This window comes from Diadema setosum, chromosome 8, assembly GCF_964275005.1.
Source record: "Diadema setosum chromosome 8, eeDiaSeto1, whole genome shotgun sequence".
In the NCBI taxonomy this organism is placed as follows: Eukaryota; Metazoa; Echinodermata; class Echinoidea; order Diadematoida; family Diadematidae; genus Diadema; species Diadema setosum.
The window spans coordinates 19,850,435-19,865,834 of NC_092692.1; the positions used below are offsets into that span (position 1 = coordinate 19,850,435).

The 15,400-nt window shown below is 37.9% G+C and overlaps 1 protein-coding gene across 1 annotated transcript; it reads right to left on the reverse strand.

Moving 5' to 3' along the window:
- Nucleotides 1-1,069: 1,069 nt before the first annotated feature.
- Nucleotides 1,070-6,264, reverse strand: LOC140232127 (hatching enzyme-like). Its single transcript, XM_072312275.1, has 9 exons — nt 6,064-6,264; nt 5,132-5,249; nt 4,502-4,686; nt 3,916-4,120; nt 3,523-3,684; nt 3,109-3,282; nt 2,735-2,862; nt 1,978-2,113; nt 1,070-1,476 (listed from the first exon to the last, which is right to left on the reverse strand). Exons 1-9 carry the CDS (start codon nt 6,262-6,264, stop codon nt 1,166-1,168), a joined length of 1,620 nt encoding a protein of 539 aa, XP_072168376.1. The 3' UTR covers nt 1,070-1,165.
- Nucleotides 6,265-15,400: the final 9,136 nt, after the last annotated feature.

Sequence of the window (15,400 nt, forward strand, 5' to 3'; positions counted from 1 at the left end):
GTTTTCAGGTTTATGTTTCGTACTTCAAGCTTTCTGTGACGGTGTATGTGTGTTTTTGTTTTGAGTGTGTGTATGTGTTTGTGTTTATGTTTCTACAGAAATGCTGCTGACGGTCTCTCTTTAGCTTAAATACAACACAGAAATACTTCGAAGACAAAAGAAGACACCTAGAATAATTATGAATACATACGAGGACATAGATTTCTACTTGATTTCTTTTTTATTTACATTATGTCAATAATACAAATCACACACAACAAATCTCCTGATTCTCTCTCCATTTTTACATTATTACCACAACAGTCTTAGCATTACTTCGGTAGTTTTAAACAATATTGCCGTCCATGCTTAATATTCATTGCATTGAATATTTTCTGCACTATTTGACAACTCATACCTTTTGACAACTCATGTTATGCTAACTATCTAACCTGTACGTAGTAGAAGCTGAATACACCATAGCCTATGCAGTTAAGGTGATGATGAAAACACAACAACAAAAGGCTAAAGCCGTCTCAATCGTTTATCACAACATGTGACTTATTAGCATCAAAGTGAATGTAAACATTGGTTCAGTCATATTTCTATAAAGACTAGGCAAAACGTAGGCACAGGCACCCATACATAATTAGGCATCAGAGGACAACATTACTTGTCATCATTTCGAAGTCCTTCCTACTAATCAAATGTATGTAGTTATTGAGAGAGGCGTGAATGTATTCTTGATAAATCAGGCCCGTAACTAGGATATTCATGGGAGGGTTCAGAGGTGGATCTTTATAAAAATATTTTTGGTGCCACTTCCGAGTTTAATCAGCTGACAAGAAAAAAAGGCTGCCCGTGCAATTTTTCGGTTTCTCGTGCCACTTCTGGATTTCATCGGCAGACAAGCTCCTCCCCCCCCCCCCCAAAAAAAAAAAGGTGGGTGGAGGAGGGGGGGTCCGCGACTCATGTGTTCTTTTATTAAAATTTTATTTTATTTCTTTCTTTCTTTTTTTTTTTTGCTGCTGACAAAGGGGGGGGGGACGAGGGCTCCCTAGTTACGGGCCTGTAAATTGAGTTTCTCGGCTTTTTGTGATCAAATGTACAAAGCTGCTATAATGAGATCAATATTGCTAAGTGATGTGAAGTTCACATATCACAAAAGTAATTCAGAAAAGAACTCTCACGAACAGCCACAGCCAGAGTCGTGTTGATGTGTGTGTGAAGAGCAATCTGATTGGCTGTTGAGATTCAGATTCCGACACTGTGGTAGAAGGTTGCTGATGACGTCAGAGGAACCTGGTTCGAACCACATGGTGGCGTCGTTCATCTTGTAGTAGCGACCTTCTTGGAAAAAGTAGACGAAGCCGTCGGCGAACAAACTTGCTGCTTCGACGCCGCTCCGTAGTGCCACGGGTACATTGCCGAACATATTCGTAATGCGAGCCCGTCGTAGTAAGCTGTTGGTGCCGCTAAACTTGTAGGCAAAGCTCCCTGTTCATGCAGACATTGGAAAGGAAAAATAAAAACACTTTGATAATGAATATTTACCCGAACATTCTTAATCATGAACTTTGATTCAAGTTGCAGGAAAGTTTACAAAGCGCCTACACGACACAGATATAATGATTATGATTCAGATAATAATGGTAATAATCACAATAAATCAGCACTAAAGACAGACGAAACTAAGTTTAGCAATATGATACACGGGATCACACCAGGGTCGAGAGAAACACCATAGGTGGTAACAGCTCGTCCAAACGCTTATGCATTCGGATTCGGGATAGTTGTTTGAAAGGCGAGAATTTTGTCCAATAATAACAGTATACTCCCACACTCGTGCCCCCAGAATCGCAAAAGCATTCTCTTTCTGGTTCCTAAGTCCCAATGTCCAAGTCTTTTTAACATATTAATGGGATGGCTTATCTGTCAGGGGAAACCTTTTTATAAGTGAACAATTTCAGTAGAGCAGTAAACTATAACGTTGCTCACCTTTGAAGAAGTACTTGTCGCCATTTCCTGACTGGTAGGCGGCATCGATGTTGCAAGGAAGGCCGACCCATCTTCGGTTCGTCGGGAAAGGCGACTGGTTATGATTGGCGATAGTTTGACGATACACGAAACAATCCTGCCAACGAGATCAGAAGGGAAATGCTTGATGTAATTGAGTCAACGTAATGTGCATTTGGCGCCTAGAAAAATTATTCAATACAGTGTAATTCAAAGATTTTTTTTCTTTCAAACAATGCACATAACCTTACCTGCAAAATGTATAATGATTTTGCTTGTACTAAATTGTCTATATATCTTCATTACTTGATCGTGATAAGTGGGGATTGGATTGATACTTCAGGCCATCGTTATTGCAAAATTTGATTCTTTAAGCAGATATAACCATGTCTATCTTACAGAGAAGCATTAATAGAAATAACATCAATCATTGCTACAAATTTCAATTTATTGCTGCCACTATCAATTCCTGTGATATATCTATGCACACACACCCATTACATGCATACTAAAACTATAAACAACGTTTTCATATTTGCGCATAAATAAGTTTCTACAATATAAATAAAGAAAGAATACTATAGCATTATATATATATATATATATATATATATATATATATATATATATATTGTTGATACAAAATATGCCTTCAAGATGGGTCAACAAAATAAAAGTACAATATCAATAATTCATGATGGGAAATTGCTTATAAGTACAACGGAGTCAAGCAACTTACTTCGAAGAAATATGAGAAGATGCCATCTTGGAAGCTAGCGTCAAGAGCTGAAGGGAAATTGGTGCCAAATCTGGCGTCGACTCGTCCCCACGTCGCGGTCGATTCGTCGAGTCGCCAGTAGTAGGGTCCTGTTAAAGAGAATAAACACAAGAAACGAAATGATTAATATATACAGAAATCTGAATCATTGTAAAGTTGCAAAATATATAGATTTTCAACTGCTATTGGAAGATAAAAACTTCTACCAGCAAGCGGTACTTATTCATAACATCCGTATAACAGTAGATAAAAATCACGACAAGATTATTAGTGAGGAAGATACGTAAAATCGTGACAAGCACACTCGTATAAGTAAAATGGCGTGCTTTACTCACCACTGATGGCAAAGACTCGGCCCCTGACATCTCGAATGACGGATTGAAAAGAACCGCTGCAAGCTGACCTGGGAGGGGGCGGGCTAGTGGGTGGTTGGCGTGTTGTGGTGGTTGATACCGTGGTCGTCGGTCGACGGGTTGTTGTGGTTGTTGGTCGCCCAGAGCCAGTGTTCGCTGATGATTAAACAGAAAGAGAAAGAAGAATGTAAGCATCGTAGCAATGCATGGTCAACACCAAGTACTTATCAGCACGCAACAAGAAACTAAAAAAAGAAAACAAAATCCCATACATGAGGTTGATAACATCGCTTGTCACGCACGCAGGCTTTTAAGTGGCTGCGTATACCTACATACTTTCATTCATATACACGAGGGATAAGAAAGATAAGAAAGATTAAGATTAAAGATACTCACGTCCATACAGACTTTGAATTCCCAGGATGTCATCCCGATCGAGACGAAAGTTGGGCTGGTAACCACGATAGTAGGGGTACATGAGGGCAGAAGACACGTCCGAATGATACAACCCAAGACTGTGTCCAAACTCGTGGGCGGCAACTTGGAACAGGTTGGTACCTGATTAATAGAGACAAATCAGTTAACACTTGAGGATTTGAAAGCAGAAGAGCGAATTGCATCAATGTACTTTTGAGGTTATGTCTTAAAATATTCACCGGAATAAACAAGGGAGTACGAAGATAAAACATAAACTTGGCCAAAAATCTGCTCAGAGAAAACAGGTGAGTTCACATTATATAAAAAGAAAAAAAAAAGTCATCAAGACATTTTACTTGATGAGTGACTCACCTGAGTATGTATTCATTGTCCATGTCTCAGACTCGTCAAAATGGGCGTCTCCGTTTCGGGGAAGGAAGGCGTGAGCGAGTACACCACCACGACCGTCAAACCGGATACCATCGCCGTGCTCGTAGCTGCCGAACAAGATCTGGATATCGACTGAACCAGGACCGATGACTTCCTGGAAGCTTAAGCCTGACACATCTTCCCAGACCTGTGAAACAAACAACGCCAAGGAAAGTCGATTTTAAACAGACATGCACGCATTCGATACTGAAGTGATATCGTACAAACTATATCAGTAACTGTTTCTTGATTGCATGATACTTTATCAAGATACAGCAAGGGACCAAGGAGGAGTGATCTTTGCTTTGTTGTTTCGACAAGCATGAAAGAGTGATATAAACATACAGTCTGACTTTAGAAGGGGTTTCCGTATCATTATTCATCGTAAGCCCGAAAAACGTATCGCACATCTTAGCAGACCATTTTCATCGAAATAAAAGAAACGTTTGGATAGATTAACTCGATTGGAATTCAAAAAGTGAAATCCATAAAACGTCCAACTGCCCGAAAGTTGATAACTTCGTCTTACCTGGAATGCTCGTCTGATCTCGCTCTTCACCTGGGATGATGATGGGATATCGGCGGTGAGGGCGCCAAAGCGATATGTTACCCGACTGTTGAGCCACTTGGTTCTAGCAGCCACAAAGGGAAGCACGTCAGGCACTCCGCAGCGAGGTGTGTTCAGAATCTCGACGGTTGCATTATCAAGAATGCCTGTCAACGACAAAGAAAAATATAAACTGAATAGTTGAAATACCAACCAGCGCAAGGCGTTTAAAGAGTAAGGACATACTCTGCATAGATTTGATATGAAATGAACCAACAGCAGTAATGAGGAGATAACGAAAATTCTCGGAAAGACCTCAATACAGATGGGTCATTATTTCCAAATTTTGCATTTCTTAGAATACATTTTTCACTGATTTTACAGTACAAAGTATAGTACACGCTTATACACTTGTCCTTGTCCCTAAAATGGATGTGTGGATGTGCAATAATTCACAAAAGTTTATTTACCCGAAAAACCAAACGTGTAAACTCTCTGCATAGATGAAAACAAAAAGAAAGAAAAATACAGATGATTTCATTTTCCAAGTGGCAACTTAAATATATCAAAAGCCATCCTGGTTTAAGACGAGATAATAGTGAGTGACCTCACCTGTTTGAGGAATACTAGCGTTCCTCTGGAAGTCCATCAGCACCTTGGTAAGATTGACTCCGGTACTTGGGTTGAAGGAGGAGCCTGGTGGCAGATAGCCGAACTGCTCAAGTTGACCCTTTGTGGAGAGAAGGAACATGATAGAACAATGAAAACCGATCATCTAAAATTGTCTATACTCGACTACTCAGTACATTGATGGATTTTGGTTTGATTGCCAATTTGCAAACTCGTATTCTATGAAAGTAATGTCATGATATCGACAGTATACAGATCTGTAAGAATATACTCATGGAACAATAATACAGGTTTTCGAGACCAATGTCATTGTCTTGTCGTATTAAGTTTCATTTTAAAATAATGAATTTTCGTCAAATACGCACATGAATTGAAATATCATCATCAAAAATCGTTTTTCGTCTTTCAAATGTACTTATGTCGCAGCCGATTTCGCATTTGCGCATTCTGATTCATGATTGCGCACTACTAAGTACCAAACGTTTTCGGCAGTGGTTATTCAACTTCGTCTCAACCTGTCCCCATACAGCTCATTCCCAATAGTCAAATTCGCGTGAATACGGGGAAACAAGATTATAAAAGGAACATCCAGAATAAAACCAGTACGATGTCCATTTTAAAAGTACATGACTTTAATTGACATTGATATTTGCCTAACAACGAATATGAAAGCTCTAAACGAGAAATAGTTGGACCAGAGTCTTTCTATCGCTTAATCAAACATACGAATTAGAATGTACATAAAATGAAAATGGATAACAACTTTACCATTTAGTCTATGATGTCATACAAAAGAGTTCAGTATAACTAGCATCGTTAGTTTTTGAACGCAATATAGGCGTTGACTGTACATGTATATAAATCAATGGATCATCATTCAAAATCAAACTTTTGTAGCAAGTTGTGAGGCTTACTTTGAGTTTCGTCACTTCTGACAGTTCGATGCCATCTTCAACAACTACCATGGGTGATCCGGATGGCTGTGCCGTCGTCGTGAGAAAATCTTGAATGTCAACATCGCTCTGGATTGAATCTGTTGAAGCTTTCGCCACAGAAATTGATGTCCACAACCTACACAGGGTAAGCAAGGTGATCAGAAAGACTGGTTTGTCCATCGTGGATGTGAAGCTACTAATGTGTTGATTCGAGAAGGACTGCTAATTATTCTCCAAAGTTCCCCTTGGTTAGAATGTGATTAGAACTCTCCATCTCGGTCCCATTTATAAGGGGTCTCTCCGAGGGTGACGACATAAAGAAGACTCTGCTCTTCGCTGATTGGCTAGCCAATCAGCGGGTGCCCTCTTAGAAGCGAGCGTGGATTGGACGTTCATTGTTGCTTTGGTTTAATACAAAAGAAGTGCCGCCAGGCCTTGCAGTATTGTTGCTGCTGCTGTATCCGGGTTTTGCTTTCAATTTGTCCGTGGGTGTTAAGGTGTAGGTGTATCAAGGAATTACGTAACTGAATCCTAGCTCACCTGAAACCATCTTCTATTCTTCCTTTCCTCTCCTACTAAGTAGCTTTAAATCAACTTGAATTTGAACGTGTTTCTATCTCCATGACAACGATAAACAGATCAGTCCATATTTTTCGTTTATATGCTGTTAAGAGTTGAAACTGTGACAAAACGTATAATGATATTAATATTCTTCGGTGAATACATTCCACAACTTTTTGTATCTTACATTTGAAGTTTATTCCCCAGCGAAATAAAAGAGGAGAAAATGGCATGATTATACGGCAAATAAACATTTACTCACATACATAAGGTTATTGCTATTGTAAGCTGATGTTTATTATAATATATCAGACGAAATTAGATGCTTGTAATTTTTCGAGAACTCGTTCATGACTTGCAGAATGTAGGGTAATATTAAACATCTTGAAGATGAACGTCAAATCCTAAATACATGATGACTAGAAAATAGTGATGAATATAAACCATGAAGGTGGTATCTGATTTTCTTTGTGATAAAGAAATTGTTCATTTACATTATTTGTTTTGGTTTTATTACTCAGTACACCCTTTTCTACTTACAATTTACTGAGTGTATTCAACTGATCGTTTAGAAACGGTGGACAGGATTACAGTCATGATTTTACACTTCAAGAGGGTGGTGCATATATGTAAGAGCATGACGTGATATCTTCGCAGTCAAATATATTTAATCCCCAGCACATTCACCGTTTTGCTACCACATACTTGCCATATACTTGAGTAATTGGTATTGAATATAATCCCCAGTATACCATGCACCGTTTTTGCAAACGCATACTTGACAGGTATCGTAATTGGAATTGCATAGACTTATTCCCGGTATATGCACCGTTTTAAACCCCATTTGTTCTGGAAAATATCAAGAATTTAATTCAGTTATATATTTATAGATGATGGTGGCAGTTTTGTGCATCACGGCTTTATCCATGTGACTTTTTTCTCATTGTTTTAAAATTGTTGTGGGGATGTGGAAGTTTGGTTTTTTCAACAACAACGTTGCATGTTTTATGTTTTATTTTTATTTTTATTTTTTTTTTGTGGTCATGTGTTTATGTACAACGAATTGACAAAACGGGAATTTCCAGATTGGACGATTATAAAAAATGAAATTGAAAATGAAATCTCTCATTTATAATATGGAAATTAGACTTGGTGCTAGTAGTTGTAAAAACGATTTATTCCCTGAATTGACTCTTTTGTGTTACTTTTAACTCACTGAACGAAAAGAACAAAAAAAAAAAAGAAGAAGAAGAAGATGAAGAAGAAGAAGAAGAAGAAGAAGAAGAAGAAAGAAAGAAAGAAATAGGCGACACTTAAAGGTGAAACAAACAAAAAAATAAAATTATCTTTAGGCTTTGAGTAGATGATGATGATGTTGTTGTTGTTGTAGTTGCTGCTGCTGTAAATCTGTTTGTTTGTTTGCCTCATTTTCACATGACTACATGTGTAGTTCACCATCTTATTTTTCTCATTATTTCAGTTGAACGAGAATATACATAATATTATACATGTTTATCCCACTAGAAAATCTGAAAATGTTCATACAACGGAGTACAATTGATTGTGAGCTTTTATTGCTGAAGTCTTCGGATTAACGAACCCTAATTCATTTTCTGATTAACAAACCTTCGGAATAACGTATATGTTTGGAGTAACAAACCTTTCTTCTCTTCTTCTTTTTTTTTTTTCATTCTCGGATCAACGAACCTCTCTAAGTATAAGGAGTTTGTGTGTTTCGGAATAACGAGCCTTCGGAATAATAAACACCATTCTGCCGAATGGTAATCCAGGTGATATTTTGTGTGAATAAACACGACGAACCTTTCGGAAGGCAGTCAAATCTCCCTTTCCTTATTTCCTTTCTTCTATCTTTATATACCGTATATCTGTAGTTCAATATACTCTAATTTTTCTACACACGTCCCTCTGCCTCTCTATATTTCTCTTTGCATGGCTGCAAGCAGAAGCTATAAGCCGTAGCTCTTTTTTAATTATCTCTTGTACCGCGTATGTATACACTTATAAGACATATTAAATCCAATATAAAGATTTCTGTTTATATACTATTAACAATATGTGTACATTTACAATGATATAGTAATGCGGAAATCAATAAATCAAATCAAATTAAAATCAAATCAAACATATGGGTTCGACAGCCATTTTTCAGCAATGTTCCTTAAACCATGAGGTGGAAGAGAGACTCCCTCTCACCTCCCTGCTTAAACACTGAACAACACGATGAAGATAGACACAATGACAAGACGGTAGCCTACAGGTGTAAAAAAAAAAAAAAAAAAAATACAGGCCGTGCCGTTTTTATTGATGCTCGTCAAACAGCACTTAAGCTCGGTGAGTGAAACAGTAATTTCTCTGTCATTTTGACTGAAAATTATCAACAACAACCTGGTCTACAAACGCTCATGGATTTTTTTTCTGTAAAGTTTGCACATTTTTTTCTTTTTCGTTGGAAAATGCAATACATGTATCTCTACGATATTTCAATAAAAGTAACCGGGAACGATTTATAAGTCTGAGTGAAAACTTCGTGTGGTCGTGATATACAACAAGAGGTTGCCCAGTAACCGTCAAATATTTTCTTTGAGTAGGCCTTATGGCCATGCAATGAGAAGAGTTCTGCCAGGTGTTTCTTTTATCCAATGTCTATTATTCCTACCTGTAGAATTAAGCCTTCCTGTACAATGCTGGATTATAAAGGAGTGATACCCACGAATCTGTATAGATAGGCCATCACCACCATCATGGGCCCTATTGAGATCACGTTTAGTGGTATGAATAGGACTCCGTGTCCGTTGATTGGATCCGGGTGTATTGTGTGTATATTACAATGGGATTCCCTGGGACAGGATTGTGGTCATGTCCCAAACAACTGACAGTTTAAGGAACATTATGAGGTAATTTGTCATGTCTGAAAATTGTAATCAGCAGCAATCTAAAGCCAGCCATCGTCTATACAATCTCCCAGACATCAAATACTTGTATACAATAATAGTTTCGTACGTATAACGTGTGTTGCAAATTAATCATTAAGGGCAAACAATTTAGTGAACTATGAAAGAAACGTTAACACCTGCTTCGATGTCTGATGTTAAGTTCCTCTATTTTTATTGCGAGAATCGGCAAACTATCCTTACAACCATCGCATGCACAGCATATCATTAATAAGCACAGACTTTGCACGTTTGATTCCGTTTATCGTGCATAATATGAACGATGTTAAAGCCGTTTGTATTATTATAGCTCGATCTCACTCCAGTGAAGTTTAGTGTAAAATGAATTTTAACGGTCAAAGAATCATAAATTCCCTTGCTTGTTTTTTTTTTCTTTTTGGGTAATACAAAATGTTTCAACAACAAAAATCAGGAAAGCTTTGTACTCTATCAAAATAATGGAAAACTTGTCCGTAGAACATCAGTATATAAAATCATTAGCAACATCTCCACAATTAAAATTTTGATGATGTGGTGGCGAAGAATTAGGCCTATAAGTTTCGTGATATAGCATTATAAGATTAAATTGCACAATTTCACGTAAAGTTTCTGATGACTTAAATGTATCTTTTTTTTATTGTAACTCAACTTTTGCTTTTTGGGTAAACTGTTTTCTTTTTTTTTTCTCTCTTTTTTTTGTTGCTATAAAGGCTCAACATTAAGATTTAATTTATGACAAAAACTCTTGAGATATTCTGGACCAAGGAAGTCTGACACTTTTGTTAACCAACGCAGACTGTCACTGTCCACGTCAGGCATAATAAATATCATAATCGCAAACGAATGTGATATCCTCTTCTAGTATAATCAAATTGATAAAGACGAGATTGTTTACATGAGAAAGGCAAGAAACCAAAGCACCTGAAGCTCAGTAAAAGAATAAAGATATGTATACACATATCAACAAAGTTCAGAGTGTCAAAACATTCAGCCTAAAATTACACTTTCACTATCATAGGCCCTAACATAAGCCTACATGTATCACAGAGTTTCCCTCTATCGACAAATTTTTATATCTTGTCTGCGGCTTAGTTTTTTTTTTTTTTTTTTTTTTTTTTTTTTGAAGGGGGGGGGGGATAAAACATTCTTTAGGAGAACATTCAATTTTTCAATTCAATTCAATTCAATAGTTCATCTATTTCCATCATCAAAAAGAAAAGAAAAGAAAAAAAAAGTTGACATAATCCAAAGTGATACAATTTTTTTTTTCATTTCTCTTACACTCGTCTGATAAAGGACTTTTTTTTTAATACAATATAAAGAATATACACGAATGATGTAAAAAAGAAACGATGCACTTTGCCATGGCAACAAAAATAGTAAATAATCACAATGATGGAAAACAGTGTTCCACTAAAAAAGCCAAGCTTGTAAGACGTGGAACACTGGAACAAAACAATGACAGCACCAATTTGTTATACCAATAAAACATATTCATTTTTGATACTCATTGATATATGATGCTGATACTATGAACAATACTTACTAGGATTTTAGAATGCAAACGTATAAACTATGTAACATATCACATTTGTGGAACAGACACTATACATGCCAGGAAAATTGAACGGAAAGGAAGATATGCAATCGGCCACAAAAAACACAACAACAACAACAACAACAACAAACCACAATGACGACAACAACAACAATAACACAAAACACAGAAATAACAGAACTTGAGGAAATGCACTCAGACAGATACTGGACAACGAAGAACGAGGAAAAAAGAGCAAGGAAGAATAGAGAAGGAAAAGGAGAGGGAAAAGGAGAGGGATGAAAAAGGTCTGTGGACACACTACAAAATCTCAAGGAAAAGTGAAACATGACGGGTTTTTTTCATTGAACAGAATTAACTGGTATATTTAGAAAACAAATATTTTTTTTTTTTTTTGAGTTTATACTTAAATGTAATTAACTTCACAGATTCTTTTAGATCATTATCTAAGCTATTCCAAATCTGCAGGGTCCGGTATAAATAAATGTATTTTGAGTGTGTAAAGTTCTCACTAAAGGAAGATGAAATTCTTTAGATTGTCTCGTGGGATAATTATGTACATTTAATGACTTTCAATGAAATTCCTGTTGACGCAGTTATCTCTTTTTTATATTTTCTTTCAGCATGTATTGTAAACCTCGGACTCTTATTCTGCACGTTTTCACCTGAGACTTTATGATTTCAAAACGCTTCATTTTCACAAAGATTTTGATTTGAGCTCCCGTGTTCTCTTTGTTTGAACTTTTATGGCATAGGATCTGTCATATATGATATTTTTTTCATTTTTGAAGCGCCATGAGCACTGAAAAGTGGACCTGTGCGCTATACAAGTAGCCACTATTATTATTATTATTATTATTATTATTATTATTATATTGGTAGACCTACAGATTTGTACTTTTTGAATTAAACAACAGGCATAGTTACTCTAGTAGTTGTTCATTAACTTGTAATAGATAAGCATAATCATGTGATCCTGTGAGTCACTGTGACACATTATCTAGGGAGCCAACTCCCCATCCCCAAACATCTCAATAATACATATGATCACTTCATGGAGGTACAATATCTCCATGATCACTTCAGTTAGAACAAAAAAACCGACAATGCAAGCGTTGAACATGTACAAACACAATCTTCAAAGATAACACTCATCCAGTCTAAATTCCATACCTACGTATTAAAAACTTTATAAAAAAATATCATGTTCAGGATGAGAATCACTGAATCCCCGAATATTATTTTTTGCAACGCATATCAAAACCTTAGACTCTATTTTTTGGCGACCTGGATATAGATTGACGTCATAGCATTTCAGTACAAAGAGCAAAAACTACTGGCACAGAGCCTACACACCAAGAATCCCTGGACGCGGGGATTTCCCGCACCGCACCAAGCGCTAGCGAAGGTACCCAAGAAGTAGGAAGAAGTGCAGAGTGGGTACCGTACACCACACGTAGACTGGGCTGAGTTCACCATCCACAACCCAAATCCGCCGACCCTCGATCTCGATCCCGCCGTGAAAATAACGTCGTCGATTGTGTGACCAGTGGCAGTGACACAACTTATGATGAACGACTTGTAAACAACCTGAGTGAGACAGTTCGTAACAATTTAGGGCCAATTTAGTGCAGTCGCTCAAAAATAGATCGACAATCAAAAGCCCGCAGAACCACACTTGGTGAGTTGACTACTACCAGTTAGTAACTATACACAGCCCAGTCGCTGTAGTAAGTAGCGACACAGCTCCAGCGTATTAACAACGTCTGGTCGGGCTAACCAGTTAGTAATTAAATTTATATTAATACATGTGATGTGGTATTTTACTGTGGGAAGTATGCTGGTTAGTAGCCTGTCGCTATTTATACAGCGACTGGGCTGTGTATAGAATCTATGTCTAGTTAGCTGGTTAGCAGATTAGGTGTAGCACTTAAAGAAGACGCATATAAATTTATATAGCCTTTAAATACTGAACCCAGGGGTGGGTATGAGTGGGGAGAGGTGAAAAGACCTCCCGACCCTGGTAATGATCAAGTGATACTAGAATCTATATCAGTATGTGTCGTGAACAAGTGCAGTAAAACGTCGAGAAGAAATCAGTTTGTTTTAACCAGTTGTGGGCAAAATCGTGAAATCGGCCCCACCGCAGTGCACGTGCACCCGTGCATTACTTGGCAAGCAAGGTTAAGTTAGGGTTATGGTTAAATTGGCTGTCAAATTAGTCGAGGGACATTAGGGAGTCCTGATGAGGATAAAAAGTTGAAGACCAAAGAAAAAAACGGGAGAAAGGGAGGACGAAAGATGCTATGCTGTGGAAGTCGGCCCCACCGCTGTATCAATCTCGCGTAAACGCTGTTTGGTGGGGCCACATTCACAAGTATTATACTGTGGAATAAAGCCCCTCCGCCGTTCTTATCTACCAATGAACACCACGCGGTGGGGCTGAATTCATTAGTATGAACAGGCTAGCCGCCGTAATAATACTATAGTACGGACACGCAGTGGTGGGGCCTATTTCACGAGTATGCCCATTTGTGTATTGGCTAAGTAGTAGTTGCAAGGCCCTGTTTCATAAAGCTGTTCGTAAAGTTACGAACAACTTACGAGTGACTGGTGATCATTTCGATGTGCTATACTTATCAGAATTTCCATAATTCAGCACAAGAACTGATCACCAGTCGCTCGTAAGTCGTTCGTAACCTTACGAACAGCTTTATGAAACACGTAACGTAAAGCACTGTCAATTCTGAGCAACATTTCGTCATTTGCTAGCTTGCACACATGTATCAGTGATTTACAAAGTAGTTCTATACTAATACAGATCTTCAAAGTGCCCGCTGCATGCTATAAGGATTAGAACCAACACTTGCTTTCGGGCGAAAGCTCGGTGGTCTAGTGGAGATGACGCCTGTCGGTGATCAGGAGGTCGTAGGTTCGAATCCTGCTCAAGTATGTACGCCCATGATTTTTTTATCATGGCTACTACTAAAACACTGATCAATTCAGTGCTTATTTACGTCGATGTAGGGCAATTTGTCAATCAGTTGCAATAATACAGATCTTGTTACTGTAAGTCCTAGTGTGGTTGAGCCAATTTTTTTTTTTTTTTTTTTTTTTTTTTACCACTGCCAAGGGCGGAGGTTACGTTTTCATCGGCGTTGGTTTGTTTGTTAATTTGCTGGTTTGTTTTTTGTTTCTGTGTCCAAAATAACTAAAAAGTTGGAAATGGATTTGGATGAAACTTACAGAAAAGGTTAAGAATGACACAAGGAGCAGATGATTAAATTTTGGTAGTGATCTGGGAAATTTTATTGATTTTATGGAGGGTTTTCAATATTTTGGCAGGTAGGGTCAATGAACTTGGGAGTTCAGGCTGTGCAGTTTTTGAGGTTTGCATATATGCACTAAAGTGCATGCTCTAGTTTCTGCTAGGGTGAGGCGTGCCACACAGTTGGAAGTTGATCACACAACAAAAGGCTTCTATATTGGGAAATCTAGAGATTTTCAGCATGCATACATATGGATGGAAATCACTGATCTCTATGGAAGAACAAGATCAGTTGTGCAAATGTGCTGCTTGGTGGAGGTCTGCACTCTCAGAGTGCTTCTCTAGTTTCTTTTCTTTTTCTTCTTTTTCTTTTCTTCTTTTTTCCCCCTTATCATTCCTGTTCTTCCTCTTCTTCTTCTGTTGGAGTACATTCCTGTCGCAAGAGAAGAGTACTTCTTCTTCTTCTTCACTACATGTACAGGCCACCGTTTGCTTTCTAACCTGGGTGCTGCAACCAGAAACTGAACGTGTTGGGGTGGCCATGGCGGTTTAATAGGTGTATTCTTGTACTGTTGTGCAGTGTAGGCTTATGTACAGTGTCTTGGTTTAAAAAGAGCAATGTGTGTCTATTTAAAAAAAAATCATCTGTATCTGCAGGACCTCAGTGTACATGGCCAACAGTTTACACAGCTGCAGTAGTTAGAGCTGTCTGAAGTTGAAGGCAGACAACATGTACTGGGAAGGTAGCTATGATGGAAAGCAAACATTTGGTATTTTTGTCAAAGTTGTAGGATTGCATCCTCTGCAAGGTTGGCCCTGATGCTGGATATAGCACTGATTTAACTTGAGCTTTCCAGTCCCAACTGTTGATAACTCTAATACAGAGTAAAGTGAAGCAAAAGGCATGCCATGCCATTATATGAATTCAAATGGGTGTATTGGGTCTGCTCTGCTTCTTAAAAACAAAACAAACAAACA